This window comes from Amblyomma americanum, chromosome 9 (assembly GCF_052857255.1).
Source record: "Amblyomma americanum isolate KBUSLIRL-KWMA chromosome 9, ASM5285725v1, whole genome shotgun sequence".
NCBI lineage: Eukaryota > Metazoa > Arthropoda > Arachnida > Ixodida > Ixodidae > Amblyomma > Amblyomma americanum.
In genome coordinates, this window is record NC_135505.1 from 147,444,167 (window position 1) to 147,464,652 (window position 20,486).

A 20,486-nucleotide genomic window follows, 5' to 3' on the forward strand; every position below is an offset into this window, starting at 1 on the left:
CGGAGAGAGACGGGTGCTGAAAGCTGCCTTTATTGCCTCACCACCTCCTGCCCACGTATGGGTGAGGGATAGCGGCAGACACGGTTGTTTCCGCCAGATTGCGGAGGCGCGATAAGCGAGAGGCCAGGTAATGCGAGCCAAATGAGGGTGTAAAAGGAGCCTGCAGTGCAGGCAGGCTTGGGGAGTTGAACTGAACAAGTATTCTTGGTGGCCCCTACAAACCAAGCATGGCGTCCCTTTCAGCCCGCACCAATTAAAGAGCACCAGGCGGTTCAAATCAATCCGGAGCCCTCCACTGAAGATGCTGCTGACGCATGCGCTGCTCCGGCAACAGCGCAGCTCGTAGAAGCCAGGGGGCAGACGGAAAGGTTCGCCAAAGTTCGGCGCCTCCATGTTCTTTCGCCTCCGTTCGGCGCCGTGTTCTTCGTCTGTTCTGGCGCCAGGTCAACCGCGGTGCGCCGACAACGGAAGCTGAAATCATTTCATGCTTTAAAGGGGTCCTGTCCATGCCTAGGCTTTTTCACACAGAATTACAAACAAAAGGGGCGTCCCCGCAAGCTGCTGGCACGTCTGTTGAAAATACAGGCAACCCAATCAGCAGTCGAATGCTCGAAGCACGCCGCATGCAAACGCCGTCTGTTACACCGGTCATCGTCGCAGCCACTGAGCTTAGTATGTGCTCAAAAAATATAGTCAGTTAATATAACCATACTCTGGCCCCCATAATACTACCAAATAAGAAAATGAATCAATGAAACACAACACAATTAGCTGAGAAAAAAAAAGAAATTAGCACCACCAGAGTCCTCCCCCGAAAGAAAAGGGCTCAACCGCATCTTTTTCAGAAAATTTCGTTTTGATGCCCGGCTTATCGGCTACTTCCTGTGACTAGTTACTAGACTGCAAGTCTGCAGGATTGCGTTACCGGTGAATAGCCATTCCCGGAAATCAAAATATCAGCGCCAATCATATTTTATATTTAACGTGTTTTTTTCTTTAACGTACCGTGTGCTTCACATGTGTTTAAAGTTACAAACATATATTCTAGAAGATCTGGGAGCTCCGATGAAGCGGTGGCAGCCTTCTTTAATTCTATCGTAACAGCTCGGCGCATGCGATAGCCAAGTGTCGGACAATCACGCCCCGTATACCACTGCGAGCGAGCAGTGTCGTGCAGCCAGCCCCTGCTTTGCAGACGTCAGGCGTAGCTTAATACTTGAGTGTCAACACACTATCACATATCCGTAGCTCAGTAATTCAGTTGCCGCATCTTCACCACACATGGACAACAAATCGACAGTAGCATGTGGTGAGGAGACAAGAAGAGAAAGTGGTAGGGTTTTAACGTGAGCAGACGTGTTCATTCTTCGCCTCTTCTTCCTGGCGTCTGCATGCGCACGCAACCTTGTTTCTCGCTCTTCATCGTCACAACCTCACTCCATTCGGCGGCAGCTGGCTTGAAGCCCTCCTCCCATCGGCTGCAACCTGCGCGACGCACCTCCGAACGAACCCTATCGAGCTTACCCGAGCTACTCAAGACAAGATTGTTGCTCGGGGTTGGTAGGTCTAGAGGAGTGGCTAAAAAAAGCTGGGTGTTTTGTAGTCCTCTATAGGAGAACTTGAGCTGAAGTTTGCGGTGCCGATTGCAGCGCCATAACACACTGCCTAGCGAGAAGAGCAAGCAGTTTTGGGTAGTACTATTAGTACTATTCCGCGCCACCTTCAGGCGCTTATTGGCGTGAGCCTCCGCACTCTGTCAAAGGCGCACGTACCGTGCGTCAGCTATCTGGGCTACGCCGAGAGACGCTAGGCAATGAATGCTGTCAGCCATACGCGGGTATCTAATCGCGCAGAATGTGTCCTCGCGTTTGCAGCGGCCCAAGCGGCTGACAAAAGCAGTTTTGAGTCACCGAATGGAACAATTGCAGTGCCACCTTGGCAGCGCAGGTTCTTCTATGAGGCAGTGAACAGTAAAACAGCCAGCCCATAAATAATATCAACAAACCGTAACAGCCCAACCCCGTTGCTTAGTCCAAGGTCGTGGGATGGAATCCCGGCCACGGCGGCCGTATTTCGATGGAGACTACACATCACCCTATCGGATGTTCTTAAGGTCAAAGGTCAACCCAAATGTCATCCAATGTCAAAGGTCCACTAAAGGTCATCGGTCAGGGATCAAGGGTTCGACGTAATAACTGCACCACATGTGGTCCTACACGGCTATCCTTGGTTGGGCTGAAAGTCGTTCAAGGTCGTTGTGCTGCCTACCCGAAGACTGCTTTACCTAGAGTAGAGAAGCTTTTCGTTTCAAAAACAGAAACGGCGTCACATGCTGAACGAAACCCGGTGTGGAAAGGGGGAAAAAGCAACTCGGAGCGTTTCGCCAGCCTCTCTTCGCTGCCGCTGGCAACGTGGTTGGCAAACACGCGTGTGACTTTCATCGAAGCGAAACGGGGAAAACACTGAAATTCCGCACGAAAGGCACGCATGACTTTGAGGACAGATAATAAAAAAAATTCGCTGGCTATATCTTGTCGTCCAGAGCAGACGTAAGCATGAAATGCACTGTAGAACGAGCACACTCTATCCTAGGTCGGCTCGCAGATCGCCGCGCGCGAGTCTTGGGGAGAGTTTTTCATCAGCCACTTTTTAATTCGCTTGGGCTTTTAAAACTTCGCGGGCGCCTTGCTTTCTTTGTCGGTTTACATGTATGGCGACGCGCGCGGCCAGCGCTCACCACATCCCAAAGAAGAAGGGATGGTGGCAGCACGTACTGCACAGAACGCTGGCACATTCACGGCGAACGGACCACCGCGTCGAACAACAACAGATTGGATCTGGTTACTGGCCGTGTGTGCCAAGTGACCTGTGCTCTAAGATTAATGACAGCAACTCACGCGTCGAGGTCGCCTCGCCACAAGAACTGCGCGTTCGCCCCTCGGGCTGTAGGCATCTGCAGGGAAGAACATAGGCTCCTACGCGCCGCGCCCACCACGGCACCTCGAAGACGCTGTTGACGCATGCGCTGCTCCAGCGGCAGCGTAGCACGTAGTGAACTGAAGGTTTCGCCAAAGTTCGTTTAGGTTCGCCTCCCTCCGTCCTGGCGCCAACGTCACCCGCGGAGCGCCGACAGCGGGAGCTAAAAGCATTTCACGTTTTTTATTACCCGCCGCAGTGGCTCACTGGTGAGGGCACTCGGCTACTGATGTCAGGTTTAAACACGGCCGCGTTTCGATGGAGGCGAAAGGCACCCGTGTGCTGTGCGATGTCAGTGAACGTTGATCCCCAGGCGGTCGAAATTATTCCGGAGCACTCCACTACAGCACCTCTTCCTTTCTTCTCTCAGTCCCTCCTTTATCCCTTACCTTACGGCGCGGTTCATTTGTCCACCGAGATATGTGACCTCTACGGCCCTGCCCCTCGCACTGAATTGTACCCCCGGGTCCGAGCTGTACAACACAGTCCCCCACTGCTCTAGATTGGTTGCAAATGCTCCGGGGATTTGTCCGCGGTGCATTAAGAAAGAATGTTAATGAGGGTGGCTTTAGGTGCCATTGTTGGAAGGCCTCGTGGCTTGTCTGTTCAACACGGAGACCACCGTTATATGTTCGCCTCGTTCCCAAGTCTCCGATTATTCTTCCCACGCAGTGGGACATTTCGTTAGACCCATTTAACTAGTCCAGCTTCCATGATGAAAGCCCGAAATGTTTGGGCGCCGGTACTGTATTTGAATGCGCTTGTAATACCAAGGCGCGCTGACAAGACTTTTTTTTTTTTTGTGATACAAAATTCGGCTCTATACGCGCCAAAACCTTGCGGCAGCTTGTAGGCGGCACCAATGGCACTGCCGACAACAGCGTCAAAGGAGCTCGGCTACGCATCCGAGGAGAAGCCGCTCAGGCCTGCCAAACTGATGCGCCGTTCTGTATTTCTTCATTAAGGTACTACACTGCTCTATTACTGCCGAAGTTGGCATCCGAAACCATACATGCAACCAAGCATGCAACGCGAGAAGTGATGGCGCAGTGAGCCGAGCCGACTTGAGCCAAGCCTAGCCTGCACCCCAACCGTTGCCGGGGGCGACCACACGAGGGGCCAATGCTGAAATGCTATCACATGACCAAGAACGCCAATCGGACGCTGCGAGGAGAGGCCTTGAAACTTTAAATTTGCGTTTTGTACTGAGGCGGTAGTTCTGAAGACAAACAAACCATGATAAAGGGAGCGATGCCGCGGGTATGCGCCATTATCCTCTTGAGGACAACAACATTTATTTCGCTACCGCGTTAACTGAAATACTCGGAAGAGACCGCTGGTTATGTCCCACGAGAACTGTCCGTCGGGCCACCATGTTTCAAAGCATTAAATGGGCTGGCACTGCTCATCAGCTGGAGCTGCACAAATTTTCACGCCACCCGTGGCGGCCAAAATTAAGTACTTATATTTATGGAAAGCCACAGCAAGAATACTTTTAAAGCTGATGCAGTTACTGTAGTACATCCTATTCCGGCAGCAAACGATAATAATAAATTGGTCATGGAGAAGGGCCCGGTTAGCTGTCACCTTAAGTGGACACATCAACCGCGCCATCAGGAAAGGGATTGAACGAAAGCAGGAGGCGGCGGCGTGAGTGCTCCGGACTTAAAGCTGGCGAAATTACTTCAGTACATCCTAACCTGTTAGCAAATGATAATACTGTATTGCTCACGAAGAAAACAAAGGCCCAACGAGCTGTCACCTTCAGTGTACACGTCATCAGCGGTATGACAAAAAGGGCGGAGTGAAAGGAAGGAGGCGGCAGCATGGACAAGTCAACCGCGCCATGAAGAAAGGAATGAGTGCTCTGGATTTCATTTCGACCCGCTGGGAAATGTTTGGTTTGTTTACCTGCAATTCAACTGCAGCATCTGAAGCAGCAGTTTTTCTTCTCCGAGCTGTGGAGGTGCCAAGGGGGAGCAGAAATTTGCCAGACTACAGCAAAAATTTGCCAAGAGCTTCCTTTGGACCCCGAGGTGCGATGACTCAGTGCCACCATGCCTGCCCAAAACTTTCTTTTACCCCCTAGTCCTGTTAACTACTACGGGACTAGGACTACTGGAAACTGTCCACTACCATTACATCAAGTGAAGCTTTCTGTGCGCATACAGTCTCGCAGAGATTGCATGTTTACTATCTTCACAAAAACTACTTCAACTTGTAAACAGCACAGTTTTGAAGGACTCAATTGCTCACCCAGTTAACCTTTCTCCACCATAAAACAGAAGACAGTCGGAACAGTTTTTTTCTTCTGAAAAGAAAATCTGCCCATCGCAATGCATACCACACAAATTTTTTTTTTCTGTAATTTAGAAAAATGGATTGTGCTCAAGCAATGTGTGCAGACAAATCATTTTAGACTGACGTAAACAACTGCTATTCTTAACAACCAATCCTTACAAACTGCCTCACCAGAGAGAGAGAGAGAGAGAGAGAAACCCTTGAATGAAAAACACCTCAACAAAAACCCAGCCTGATTGTGAAGACTGCGCAAAAGGGACAAGAAAGGAACAAGAAAACAATGGCAAACAACATACCTTCCTTGTCTCTGTCCCTTTTGCGCCATCTTCAGAATCAACCTTAGCTATGAACCAACTAGCCAAAACCAAAGTACTTCTTAACAGCCATCTAAACAGTGAGCATGATTATGCTTCTTTATAAGAGAGACTTACAGCAATCTCTGTGAAGCCTTTTATTAGCCCCAACATGATCCTTACATTATGTACACGTTGCAATCCCTTCTTCCCAGTAGTCGGGCTGGAAAGACAACTTAATTGGTTCCACAGTGCAGAGCCTCAGTGCCGACTGGTCGGGCAGAAACAAGTGTGTCCATGCACAGAATTTGCTACAATACAGCTGAGGCAGAATAACGCAGCAGCACCTAAGTTCGGACAACAATGCACCTGTGCAGGTCAGCAGCAGCTTCCGAAATGGGGTTGCACAAAACTGTCCCACCGCAAAGGTTCCAATCTGGCGGGATACCAGACACGTCATTCTTCACATGCAAAGACCATCTCATAACAGCATAACAAAAGACTGACCTTACATGTTAGAATCCGTGTTTTCTTTTGTCTACTTGTGTAAATCACTATATGCTGCGCACAACATGCTGCATAACTTTACGACGGCATAAACACAAAGCATAAGTCTTAAAACTTGTACAACAAAGCTCCGTTTTTACCCCTGAACTTGCAGCATTTGCTAAGCAATGTGAAAGCGAAGCAATGAAATGAACGTATTCTTTAGGGCACAATCAACAACTTGTACAACAATCCACCATCTACAACTTAAGCTCTCTGTAACAAGTGAAAAGGATGTGAACTACACATAAATGTGATACCTGAAAGCATGGCGCCTCAAATTCATTCGTCGCAACGCAACCCTTGTGGTAGATCAAATATTTCACTACAAAACATTGCCACATCCGGTATTCCGCTGTTCCAGTAACAGAGAACATGTAACATTACGAAAACCACGAAAGCAATGCTGTATCCAGCACTGCACGTAGCACCAGAGCTGTATTGTATTGGCGGTTATCTCGACAATCTGTCGTTTCTGGTGGCACGGAAACTGCACAGCAAAACTACACTCTAGCCCGGTTCCATTTCACTGCCCGTGCATTGCGATTCACCGCGGCCCAAGGGGTTCAACCTATGCAAGTGCACTGATGACCCGAATGCCGCGTTTTCTGCCTCAGCTGTGCCGTCACACCGTTCACGAAAGTAGTTCCACGATGACGGCGCAAACTGTGTCACCATGCTGCTCAGGACAGGATAGCCTTGCGGTCGCTCGCCGAGTAGCCCCGGCTGTTTCCGCAAAGGGCACCCGTGCTGCCGTGGTACGAAAACTGTTGGAAGTATGGCTGCTCAAACTCCTCCGATATGGAGTTCAGGGGACCCTCCTCAGGTGGAGTGAGCTCGACCGTTTCGCCCGTGAATTCCTGGTCGAAGTAGCGTGTGTCCGTGTCAGAGGTCACCAGCGGCTTGAAGGGCGGGGTAACCTGCGGCGTGGATGCAAATCTATTTTCGATTTCTGCTGCAGAACATTTATTCACTTCCAGTGAGTGGCAAATTGTTGCATGTAAAATGTACAACTTCTGTGTACCGTACATTTATTTGATGTGATCATAAGTTAAGCTTCCGTGATTAATGATCGGTTTATCTTTCATTCATGCTCCAGCAAAGTAGGAAACGGTGCAAGTTGGATCAGTTTTATTGTTAATCAATATCAAATAAAATGAACACAGGAAGGAGGCGGTGACCACACGAGTGTCGGAACGTTATGCCCACCTCTCTACGTCTACCGCAACAAAACTGATCCCTTCCTGCCATACAACTGAACTTAGAAAGCGTTCTGAATGAAGAATCACTCGTTAGTCAGGAATATTTGACAAGAACACGGTCACCACAAACAGGAGCCAGCTGCAAACGGCAGGCAGTTTTGATTTCTGTTGAGCATACTTGCATGCTATGTCCCGGCTGAGTTCTGTTATTTTATGGGCAGAAGTTTACTTTTTAAGCTCCTCCTGTGTACTGTTATTCCGCATGCATTCACTGCAACATGACAGCATTTCGCTCAATGCAAAATAAGCATCAGCTGAAAGTTTGATTAAAACAGGCAACTACAGCGAAGCCTATTAACACAAGTAGGTAAACAATCGCAAAATAGTTCGATGTAGCTGGAATTCGTAATATACCACTGCACCATAAAACGCATGCTGAAGAAGCGAAATTTAGTCAGTAAAGGAATGGCAACCCGGAGACTTTTTTCTATAGTTTTAGCACTGTTTCGAAACTGCTTGTAGTGACTGCGGAGGCCGAAAAAAAAATGAGGAGCAAATGCTAGTTAGGCTGGCTTCCCCGCACAGCACTACAGCATGTGGCGGTGGCAGTTCAAAGGCAGCTAGTGGTATCGCACAAAAAATTGGACGCCAGGACGAATGCCGCCATTTTCACCCCCTCAGCTCCGTGACAGTCGATGGGTGCGAGGCGCAAAATAGTGCCGACTGTCTGGCTACCAGCTGTTCTCGCCGCGCCACCACCAGTCACCCATGTAGTGAGGCAAAGCCTGGGCACAGCTGGGCACTTGGCAGTATGATATACCCATTTTATGCAAACTGTGTTTGATATATAAAGTAAGAAAAGCGTATGTTTGTTAAAATATCAATGTTCGTTATAACGAGGTTTAACTATGTAAAGACACATTCTAGCTCAACTCAAAAGTGTTCTTGGCAGCAAGGACGTCAACAGTGAGTAAAAGCGTTTAAACTGCACTTTTTTCCCTCATTTGCTTTCTTTTTTTTTTCTTTCTGGCTTTGCTGCGCCAAAGGGCAGTGGCAACTTGTTGTTGAGGCCATAGCCATCACCACAACCGCCTCACCTTCTTCTGTGCCACGTCGTCCCAGTTGACGGAGCGGAAGAAGGGGTGCACCTTGATGTCGGCGGCGTCATTCACTGATCCACCCAGCCGGTGCCGGGGGTTCTTGACAAGCAGGCCTGAGAGGAGGTGGCGTGCCTCGGGGCTCATGCTCTTGGGGTACTTGACCTCTTCGACCAGGATGAGCTCGAAGAGGACGTCGTGGTCCCGGCTGTAGAAGGGCAGTCGGCCACACATCATCTCGTACATGACCACACCGAGACCCCACCAGTCGACCGCGCGACCGTAGTCCGTGTCCTCCAGCACCTCGGGCGCCAAGTACTCGGGCGTGCCGCAGAATGTCTTGGTGGTTGCCCCGAACGAGATGTCCTCCTTGCAGAGGCCAAAGTCGGCAATCTTGACATGCCCTTCCTTGTCCAGCAGCAGGTTCTCCAGCTTCAGGTCCCGGTAGATGATACCCTGGGTGCCACAAATAGCCACATGTCAAGTTCCTGTTGAATTTAAGTGGTCGCAGCTAAGAGCCAATTTCGCATTCATGCAGCATTGGTGCAACCTGAAGGATTGCGAGGAGGAAAGGGGGAGAAAGAAAGATGCAACATGCCATGCTGACTGGTCACAGCGATGTCACGTACAATGCCACTGTACCTCATGTGACGCCACATGTGACCATGAGTGACACTGGTCACATGCACACACACGGATGTGAACAAGGCACCCCTAACCTACACTCCTACCTTTCACTCCACACCCCTACTCAGAGTTACCAAACACTTCATGGCTTCTAATGCGATAGCTTTAAAGGCACCATTGCTCAGATAATCCAGTGTCGGCGTAGTTGGCACAGTGAGCGAAAAATCACGGACATGGCTCTGACAGGTGGTCCCCAGAGAGCAACCTAGGAGGCCGGTGGGCCACCTAGGTCATGTGACCTTGCTGTTTCATTACAACCTGCCCACCAAATGGTGAGCAAACTAACTGCCCACCATGGCAGGTGGCAGTTAAATTAATAATTAGTTGCTGAGGAAGAGCAACCTGGGCCGCAAAAGGCCCACTGCTGGGAACATCTGCCATCGCAGGACAGCAGTGCATCGCTTAATGCTGCACCACTGGGCTGGGAAGGGTATGAGGACTCCTAGGGACATATGAATATAAAGTTGAGAATGACCAATTCCGCATACGTGGGCATTAACTCATTAACACGATCGCTTCATATCCTTAAGGCGGAGCTCAGAACACATGATGCACTAGCTCTTAAACCGCACGCTGCCCAAAAATCCTTGTTCATCAGTGCTCAATAAATAATTTATAAATGAATTTTTTTCCTCTCCATAGTTACAGGTTCCATGTCAGATGCCAGAAGATGGTTGTACGTGATCCCGTGAGGCATACAAAAACTGAAGTATAACCACTGCTTTGTCATTTTAATTAATTCAAACTCTTACGCTACACTCCTCCAGAAGCGAGAATGGTGGGAAGTGAACAAAGAGCTATTATAATACAGTTTTCGTGTGCCTCAGGTGACCTGGTCTGCACTTGTGGTGTTGTAACTATCCTTCGACTACTGAAACTGAAACTGCATGGAAGAATAAATTCAATTAGAAGTTACCACATAATGTCAATTATAAGCCTATGTTTCTTTTTTTTTTCTTCAAAAAATGACCTTCCAAAGTTGTGTGGTAGACTTATATTTGGAGCCGACCTATACACAGTCAAAAGGAGGACCTATATGCGGTTTCAGAGGTACTTACCGTATTTACTCACTTAATTTGCACACTTCTTTCCTAAAATTCAGGCTTCAGGAACGTAAGTACTGAGCATAGGAGGATTTTACATGGTGATTCATGTTTACCGAGTATTAAGCATCACTCGAAAGAAAAAACACATTACAATAAGTTTGTACCTCTACTACCACTCTGAGAAAATAAAAAATTATACATAGAAACACGAACAGTTGGCCACAAGCTGACATTAGTTCAGGCATGCAGCCCCATCTACTGATCATGTTTGCCTCGGCCCCTTGCAATACTTTATGGCTTCTGATGCAACAGGATAGGTCTTTTCACTTTAGAAAAAGCTTAAATTCCTCTACCAGCTGGCTTCCTCACACTAAGGAAAGGTTCTCAAACTGGGTTCAGAGGAAAACTATTTCAGGTTCCGAGAGCATTTATATTCATGCCCCGAACCACCACCTTTATTTTCATCCACTTTACTTTGGTTCTAATCGTACTGTAACTGTTTATATATACAACAGACACGTTGACTATGCTGTCAGCAGCCATCATTAATTTTACTTGGGCACTCTGTGAGTGGCTGTGCATTCTCACGCTTTCTCTCTAGCATGCATGCCAGGCAGGAAGGAATGGCAAACAAGAAATGTGTGGTTTCTTGGCCCCATTTGAGAACTGTTGCAGTTCCCCTGAGGCTGAAAGGATTGAGAAGCCCTGCACATAAGCAGCAAGGTGCTCGTTCACAAGCACCTTGCTGCAGAGCTCCCACAGGGCCGAGAGGGTGTTGTACCTGGCTGTGGAGGTACTCCAGCGCCAGGAGGATCTCAGCCGAGTAGAAGCGCGTCCGCTCCTCAGTGAAGACACGGTCCCGCGACAGATGGAAGAAGAGCTCGCCGCCATTGACGTACTCCATGACGAAGCAGAGTCGGTCGGCCGTCTGGAAGGAGTAGCGCAGCGAGATGAGGAACGGGTGCTTGGTGCTGCGCAGGACCCGGTTCTCGGTGAGTGTGTGCGCCACCTCGTCCTTGTCAATGACCACCTTCTTCTTGAGGATCTTGATCGCGTACAGGGACTCCGTGGACTTCTCGCGGCACAGCACCACCTTGCCGAAGGTGCCCTTGCCCAGCACCTTGAGGAATTCAAAGTTGTCCAGGCTCAGGCGGTTGCCCGTGGCGTATGTGCGTGTTGAGATGCTGAACTTGTCGCGCAGCGACTGCTCGTCCTTGGGCTCCGCCATCTCGACGTCCTCCTCGCTTGCTAGCCGCTCCGACACCTGCTGGATGGCCCGGCACCAACCCTCCCTGCACAGCCGCAATCATCATTGTCACAACAGACAAAACCGCTGCCACAGCATCACATTACAAAAAACATCCAAGACATCAGGTTTTGTTTGCAGAAGTCAAGAATTCAAGCAGCAAAATCGGCTCGTAGATCTGAGGGGCAGCCAGCATGGAAGAGGGTGACATAAGTGAGCACGTGATGCATGGGCTTTTAATGCCACAAAGCAAAACACGAGCTATGAGGGACATTGCAGTGGAAGCCTCAACATTAATTTAGACCACCCGGGGTTCTTCAGTGTGCACCGAGATTGCAGACCACAAGGACACTTTCGCATTTCCTCCATTAAAACGCAGTCACCGCAGCGGTGGATTCGATCTCAGAACCTTGGGATAAGCAGCGAAATGCCAAAGTCATTCAGCCGCCACAGCGCGCAAGTGGGCTATTTTGCTGCCTAGCAGACAGTGAACTACGCAATTTCTTGGCCTAAAGTTGCGACAGAAATGGTCGTACAGTAATAACAATAGTAACAGTCAGTTTTAAAAATTAATTTCTTACCTATAGCCTCCATATCCTTGCTTTTTATATTCGTCTAAGTACCTCTGCGACTTTCCTCGACACAAGACAGGACATAGCCATTCTTTTACAACGGCTGTGCTGCATCAGCATGGATGTCTTCTATAGACATGTCTTCTACGGACATCCATGCTGTGCAAAAAAGCACCATGGGTGTGCATCCTGAATGTGCCACGAAATAAAAAAAGCAGTGTTTCCTGCCTCACTGGCTGAGACTGCAGTCAGCTGCGGGCATTTTTACAATTGGGGTAATGGCGACCATAGCTACCCATTCATCCTTCAGTGTTGTTTGTGTGGCTTGCAATAAAGCCAACCTGCTAGTAACAGTTTCTCGTTAGTGCAGCTAAAGCAGTGCTTGCACACGCGTTGCATGCATGCACAACCATTTCTGTACCACTCCTTGCTCAACACTCAGGCCTAGTCGGAGACCTGTCATACAATCAGCCGTGTACTTCTGGCATATTAAAATCTTTTCCCGACAAGGATGAAACACCAATAAGTAAAGTGTTCGCTTAAAAATAAGACCTTTTTGCAGTGAGCCAACTTAATTTGCAGCCTCACCGGTCATCCTCAGAGTCGACGCAGAACATGCGCTCAATGACCGTCGTCCACTGCAGGCCACGGATGATGAATGTAAACGGCTTTGGACGCTCAGACTTCATTAGCTGGCAGCCTAGGGGGGACAAAGCACAGCGGGGGATACACAAAACCCATGTCGGAAAAAACATGCCATGACAATTTGAAGGCACGCAGGAATGAAAGTAAGAAAAAAAAGAAAAATGGTTATAACGGGAGCATGAGGTCAGCTAATTAAAAATGGGATCGCCTGTCGAAGCCTTCCCCCTGGCTGCTTACCCATCCCAAGTGATCAGACGTCGGCCCTACATGTGGCAGCCTGGATCCAACCCACAGAGGCGCAAAGGAGATTTTAAGTTGGGGTGCCATTATTTGATACCCCCCCTGGACAAGATGTGCTATTTCAAAGCAGCCACAAACAAGAGAAGTGGTTGCAATAAATATTGTTGTGGGAGATGCCATGTGACAACCAATGAAATGTGGTGCCCAGTGCAATCGGGACAGGGACAAGACAGGAATGATTTTATCGAATGACAATCCGCCCTCAAGTCACATATTCTCCCTGTCGCTGCCTTCCTGTACTGTGTTAACATGAATGAGCCCTGAGTCGCCCAGTTTTAAGTTTTTCTAAGGAGACAACACACACGCATTCATCACCTTCTACCTCGCCCATATGTACCTGTTACACTTCCACTACACTCGCATAAACGCATCTAACTCACATGTCTATGTTACAAAGAGAAGAACCGGTGGGAAAAAATAAAAAATAAAATTGCCCAGCCCACACCACCATGTCTATGTTATAGTAGGATACAACAAAAGTACAAAGTGGCTGTAGTGAACTGTAATTTAAAAGCTATACTGCTTCCTAAGATCAGTGCAGTTTCAATAAAAATGTGTGCTATTTCCGTGAAAATTTTTCGTCTATGAAGCCTGGTGGCCAGTTGTACAAGATTTCTCTGAACAATGAAGCTGTAAAGGAATGCTCATGAAATGAAGCTGTAAAGCAATGCTCATGAGCATCTGTACATATTTCCACTGCCCATAACATGCCTCATGTCATGTCGAATGACCAGCCCAACACACACACGCGCACACACACACACACACACACACACACACACACACACACACACACACACACACACACACACACACACACACACACACACACACACACACACACACACACACACACACACACACACACACACACACACACACACACACACACACACACACACACACACACACACACACACACACACACACACACACACACACACACACGCACGCACGCACGCACGCACGCACGCACGCTCTCTCTCTCGAGTGACGAAGTCTTGAGTGGGCTGAATTTCTCTACTATTTTTACCCATTTAGGGCTGTGTGTGTGTGTGTGTGTGTGTGTGCACGACTGCCTGTTGTGCAGCACTCCTTCCAGGCTTTCCACTCCCTCGCAGCAGGCAGAGAGGCAGCACACACCTTTCACAGTGAAGTTGTTCAGAGGGTCGGCGTGGCTATGCTCAGGCTTTAGCTTGAACCCAATCAGCGTGCCATCCTCACGCAGCACAAAGTAGCGCTTCCGCCAGTTTTTTATGTGCTCCCCTGCAGGCAAGCAAAAACAGCACAAAAATAAATACGCATATACGCATTGGAGGCACTAGCAGACCATTGCTACACAGTGATGCTCCAGAAACATTCCCTGGAGGTCAGGAAAAACAGCTGCACAAACACTCACTCACAGCCTGTCAGAGGTGCAGCACAACACAAAAGGCCACCCGGAAAGACCTAATCTCATTTCTGTTTTCGCTATGTGACAAATTGCTAATATACAACATCTGTGAGAGTAGTGGACCTCTGTGCAAGACCTTATACAGCGATAAAAGCTCCAAAATTAGCATTTCAAATGAGAATGAATTATGCACGCTCGCAAATCTGTAGCACAGATGTTCCGGATTTGCTAGCATGCATGATTCATCCTCATGACAAATGCTAAATTCTGCATTCTTTAGCAAATCCTGTCCTGGCTGAAAAGGTTCAATGTGAGCTCTGAAAAATATTCGAGGTGACAAGGGGTAAGTTTGCGCTGCGTCTGCATCTACACCACTACAACACGGGTGCATGTGTTTACAGCTATACATGTTTTAGCAACAGTTTATAACGGCACGAAGGAACAAAGCAAAAGATAAAGAAATACAACGGAAACGAAAAAGACAAATGATAAAAGCAACAGCGTCCCAAGAAAGCCACACCACTAAGAATAGCCAGCAGATGTTGCTTTTGTGATTGCTCATCAAAGACACTTCGTTAGTGCATGCAACCTAAACCTATAGACACCTCTGTCACACTAATCAGCTGCAAGGAAGTACACCAAGCTAAGAACAGCTCCTCATCAAAGGCTAGCTTAGTGAAATTAGTTGTTAAATACATTTCTTTCTATTGAGCTTACCTGGTCCACAAGTGGTGCAGTAGCCTAGCCAAATGCAATTTCTTTGCCACGTGGCTAAATGAGAAACTTCGGGCACTACGTAGCGGACCGTGCACCAACCTACCACATTACAATGACTCTTCCTGCAGACAGGTGACTGTTATGGGATGAAAAAAAATTTCCTGCTTGCAATTCGGCATACGTTCAAGGCAGCACAAGGCAGGTAAAGATTTTAGCTAACACAAAGTGCCAAACTGTGAGGTGCACAAAAGATTTTCGAAGGATCTGTAAACGCGGTGCGTCGATCGACAGTGGTGTGTCAGACAGCGGAGAGCTGCGCGTGCCAGCCGAGCGTTGCGAGTGTGCACGTGCAAAAAGTGCGTGCGAGGCGACGGCGGCAAAGAGCGCGGCGAGCACGAGGAGTGGAGAGCTGACGTGTCAGAAAACCGAGGTGTAAAGGAAGACAATGCAGCGGAGATCGGGTCATTCAAGCGTGGAGGTGGCAGCCGTCGGACGTTGGGTCCGTGCTGCCATGACCTCCCTTGCATCACTGAAGCAAGCCTCCTGCGTTCCTAGCAAGCGTGGAGACGGCAGCCGATGGACTGAGGGTCCGTGCTGCCGAAAGGCACTCTTGGATAGCCTGCTTTAAGCCTCAGGCGTTTCGTGACGCCGTCGACGAGACCTGGCTACGTTTTTCCTGCCGCTGCCAAGTTCTTCGGGCTGTGGACTGGAGACCACCAGCGTCTTCCTGCAGTTCGCTCCGCTCCTAATACCACCTGGCTGTCTTTTGCCGCTTCCCTCGACGTAATGCCAGCGACACGTCACACTGCAACCACCCATGTCCGCCCTGTCTACAAGGCATCCCCGCTTAACCTGGGATGCTCAGTACCAGGTGAACTCTTTTCTTTTATTCTGTAGTGTTGTATGCGTGTTGAGGGTGTGTTTTTCTTGTTTTCATGTCCATTTCTTATTGGCCTCTTTTCCTTTAAATTAGAAATACGGCTTTGTTTTGTTTTCTTCGACCTCTTTGTTTTCTTGTTTGAATCTGCACGCAATAGCGTTCCCCTTGGGAAAGTCGGGGACGCGTCACCAATTCACGACACAAATATGCCCACCACAGGGAAACTGAGGGCAAGCTAAAGTGGCCCAAGAAAAGGCTGCTTTCACAGGAAATGTCTCTCTTATAAGCTTGCAAACAGTGAAAATGAGACCAAAGTTGGCACCATCAGCCATTTCTAAAGGTACACCACAGTGACCACAGAAGAGATTTTCTTGTTGCATGGAAGAGAAAACGAAGTATGACGCACCTGCATATTGAAGAAAACTTTGCATTGCTACCACTGGTGCACTTTAGTTGCTCAAGGAAGACGAAAACAGAAGAGGAAAATTAAAACGAGGCAAACCCACATTGCTCAACATTATCACCGTCCCACATTTGAATCGACCAGGTGGCAGGAAAAATATATTTCAACTCTAAAAATCTCGGCTATGACAGAACATCAAGTGAGTCATGAAAGACCCAGCAATTGGATTCTACCAAGAAAAACCAATGGAATTCTCCTCGGCTCCCATTTCAAAGCCACATCTCGGTGGATTGGAAAAACAGCTCGAGATGACGCCGACGAATGCAGCAAGTGATGTTAGCTACAGCTCACCTCGCTTGTTCAGCCATCCCTCCTTGACAATGGATGGCTCGGGGTCGGCAACGATGGGCTCCATGCCGTAGGGGGCCATGTTCAGGCCTCCCGGGTGCATTCCGAGCGGGGCACGTTGTTGTGGCGCCAGAGGCGCTTCCATCATCGTGACCCCGCCGGCCCAAGCCAGCCTGCACGGACGACCGCGACAATAGTACGCTGGGTCTCTTTCTTGATCACAACAGAGCAGTGACGACAAAACAACTTTGACTTTACACCCTCCTAAACTCTTGTCTGGGTTAACTAGTTCACCTTTTAGACCCGGAAGAAGCAAAGCAATGTGGGAAGACAGGATGAATAAAAGGCACAATCATGATAAGACACAGTGCCCGGTGTATTATAAATGCACCTTTCACTCGTCCTATCCTGCTTCTTCAAGATCTTTCACACTTCCCCCTGGCAAAGAACTGGCGCTGTTGCTGCACAGCTTCTCAAAATGCTGCTACGCAATGTAAATAAGAGTTTATTATAGCTACCAGGCATAGCTCTGCAATCATAGTAGTTACGTGGGAACACATTGAAATTTTCCCCAAAGCTTAAATACAAAAAAACTTGCACTGCGACTGATCCCAATATAGGAGAAGGTTAGCTGATTGTAGCACCACCTGCATGCCGCAAAACAGTGCACAAGTTATGATCTATATTTCAAGGTGGCCAATGAGACGCCGCGAGGCAATAGAATCAGAGAAACAGAAGTGGTTACAAAGTTGCACACATAAAAGCCATAGACACAGAAAGATGAAAAAAAAAACACGTTCCAGCAATGAACAAGTTAATAACGAACTGTGGCAGCTTTTGTTTGCTATTCCCAGTGGCATCTGCTGCCAACCTGGCCTAACCCAACCTCTCAGGACTCGGCCCATAACCTGCTGCTAGACTAGTGTAGTTGGTCTACCAAATGAGCTATTCGGGGTGGCTAGCTGATCCAACAGCAAGGCCAAATTACTAACAACTTGAGGTAACAGTGACACTTGTGCAGCATGTTTTCAGGACCCCTCCACAGTGAAGAAGCTTCTAACGAGAGAACAGCGAAATTTTCTTGGCCTGCAGCACTGCCAACCGAGGTCTGACATGTACCCGATGTCAGACTGCCCCAATGCGCAAAGTTGTTTTCTTCTGCCACGTCTCTGAGTGGGCAGCCAAACAGCAGCCCATTTGTTATCATGTACCGAGGGGATGTTTGTGGAGCTGCTTCCTTCCTCAAGGCATCATTCACTAAGGATGACAGCAAGCTACTAAACATAGTACCAATTCCCGTTTTCTTTTTATCGAGGCCACAGAATTCTTATAAAACTAGAACTACTAATATATATATATATATATATATATATATATATATATATATATATATATATATATATATAAAATGTGAGTCAGTTAAAAGATGTGCAAGCCTAACAAGTGAACAAATACCTGCTACAAAAAATTCTGAATATCTGAAAAAAGGCGTGTAAAGACAGCTGCTTTTAATGTTCAAGACCAGTTCCATGTTTGTACAGAGATAATGGCAATGTGTTTGCACTCGCGACTCCTGAAACCACAGCTCACCAGGTCTCAAATGTGTATCTACAGACATATTTCCAAATGCTTTTTGTATAAATTTATACACAAACTTTGCCCCTGCAGCTGCACGCAGGCTTCGTGCAGAATATCAATGTAGAGCCATACCAGGTGCACAAGGCCAGCTCTGCAAATTGTGAGAGCTACAGTGACGTCATCGCCCCTAATTGCATACGGAATTCTGTTTCAAGTCAAATAGGTGCTGGCCATACGACCCTGCAGTTAGAACCGTTTTCTTTCGTAAAAACGCAGATCAAGTTTGGAAGCCGAGCTCCCATCACTTGACAGGACACGGCTTTCGACAGAGTAACATCACTTTCGGGTTATACATTGAGTGAATCTTTGTTTCAAAACGAATCCCGAGACAGGAAGCCGAATCGGAGGTGAAGTTTCAACGAAACGGCAAGCGGATGCCAGCCCACTAGTGCGCATTTTGGCCGCAGGTGCGGGTAAACAACAACCGATTCCGAGTTCACGCAGCATTTCCGCTTTTAAAAACACGCAGCGTTCATTGCACTGGGGCGAGTTCTCTGCAAACAACCCCTAGCCTGGTCATGGAGACGCAAGATATACGCGGGCAGCTCATTCGTATTAACGCTGACGGCGGGTTGCGGTTGTTTGGGGTCCTAGAAAACGGCGCAGGAGATAACCGCTCTGCTGCTGGAGACGTTGCAGCCTTTGCGCAATAAGGACACGAGGTAAAAGACGCGGAGAACAGCACCTTTCGACTCTGTTTTTCTTTCGCCGCCAATAACTCGCTGCGGGGCGCAAGCACCAACAGCCAGCCGCACATTGTCAACAAGAGTTGGCCGAAGGACAACCACTACAAGCAACGCATTTTGGCAGGCGTCCGGCACGCCGGGAGATGGAAGTGATCGCGCCGTTGGAAAACACGGCTCAATGACAAATCGTCTTGGTGTTAGGAGGGCGTCAACAAAACAATAATTATGACGAGGTTAAGAATGTTCCCATCAAATGCTGCGCCGAACACTGTAAATACCTAATGCCGCACTCGAGGTCACCGCAGAAAAATCGGGCAGATTGCGAAGAAAAAAAGACAACACAATACGACAACGGTTCACACCAATTGTACAAGAGTCGCCAAATCACTCCCGAGTATACCTGTTATTGCAAGACTGGTTTTCACAGCAGATGCAAGCGTAATACGCGGCAGAGATGTGGAAAAGTGAGACTCACCTAACCGTGGCAGTTTACGCACACCGAAGAAAAACAGGGTCCCGAATCCACCGGCCGACGCACAGCGGGTCACCGGGGTCTTGCGATTATAGCTGGTCGGTGAACACGCCTGGTCCAGGTACGAACCTAGCGAGGAAACGGCAAAAGCGTCCCGATGACCGCCACCCAAAACCCCTGGCCTGCCAAGGCGGGTAGTTAGCCGCCAACACCTAGACGGAAGGAACCGTTATCGGAAGGGCGCACTAATTCCCAACCACTTCCAAGCTGCGCCCGTGCTGTGTCACACCTTACCGGCAAGCCGCGCGACGAGAAGCCGGCCGAAATCGCAGATCTGGCCCACCAGCAGCTAAGTTTTTAAGCGGTGCAGTGCTCCGATCGTCAAAGTAGGCTTAGCGACGACTGCGGCAGCCTGTGCTGCCGCCTTGCCTCCCACCTTCCGTGTCGGCAAACATCGCCAGTAAGCGGCGTATACGGCCTCGTCAGCCGATGCCGAGGCGCGCCGAGAATGCGTCTCGCCCGTCAAGTAAAGCCAAGTGATGCTTACCCGCCCATGGTCAGGGAAAGTTAATATTACTCGGCTCGGCCGCAAGCAACTTCCGAGAACACCCAAGCCCCCGCGGACGTCCCCGATGTTTGTTTGTTTGCAAGTTTCCCGTGCTGCCGTGTGTGTGGCCGTCGGCGGCAGCGCCCCACCTCCTCTCTCGAGGAGACCGATCACGCAAGTAGGCTATGCATGCGGGCTGTCATGAATGAAACAGTTGGTCTAGTTTCTGCCGGCAGACGCGTAGGACAGAAGAGCGTTTGATGACAACGTGACGCCAAGTCGGGCGCCAACTCGCGGCTACGTGGCTGACGCTGCCCATGTGTGAAGAAGCGCTGGTTTTTCGTGCTTGCGACGATCATGCGTCGCGTAGTACGTCACTCGTCTATTCCTAAGAGGTGAACACTGCTGCTTTGACCAAGAGATTGCATAGTGGCGACTGCACCAACGTTCCTGTGGTAGATGTGCAGCGGCCGCGCTGTTCGCGACCCTGA

The 20,486-nt window shown here is 48.8% G+C and overlaps 1 protein-coding gene across 4 annotated transcripts; it reads right to left on the reverse strand.

The window, feature by feature from the left end:
* Window positions 1-5,713: 5,713 nt before the first annotated feature.
* Window positions 5,714-20,472, reverse strand: Akt (AKT serine/threonine protein kinase). Of its 4 annotated transcripts, none has more exons than XM_077638014.1 (8): window positions 19,743-20,472; window positions 19,452-19,577; window positions 16,656-16,825; window positions 14,055-14,177; window positions 12,555-12,666; window positions 10,930-11,440; window positions 8,416-8,871; window positions 5,714-7,036 (listed from the first exon to the last, which is right to left on the reverse strand). In XM_077638014.1, exons 3-8 carry the CDS (start codon window positions 16,798-16,800, stop codon window positions 6,800-6,802), a joined length of 1,584 nt encoding a protein of 527 aa, XP_077494140.1. In that variant the 5' UTR covers window positions 16,801-16,825; window positions 19,452-19,577; window positions 19,743-20,472; the 3' UTR covers window positions 5,714-6,799. The 4 variants fall into 4 exon arrangements, with proteins under 4 accessions (XP_077494140.1, XP_077494139.1, XP_077494141.1 ...); XM_077638013.1 differs by having other exon boundaries at window positions 19,996-20,469; XM_077638015.1 differs by having other exon boundaries at window positions 19,452-19,660; window positions 19,743-20,449.
* Between the last annotated feature and the right edge of the window lie 14 nt (window positions 20,473-20,486).

Coding starts and splice junctions, on each gene's coding strand:
- Akt (XM_077638014.1), bottom strand. CDS start 16,800: ATGATGGAAGCGCCTCTGGCGCCACAACAACGTGCCCCGCTCGGAATG. Junction 12,667..14,054: donor GAACAACTTCACTGTGAAAG/GTGTGTGCTGCC, acceptor TGTCCCCCCTAG/GCTGCCAGCTAATGAAGTCT. Junction 7,037..8,415: donor ACGACGTGGCACAGAAGAAG/GTGAGGCGGTTG, acceptor TCCACGCCGCAG/GTTACCCCGCCCTTCAAGCC.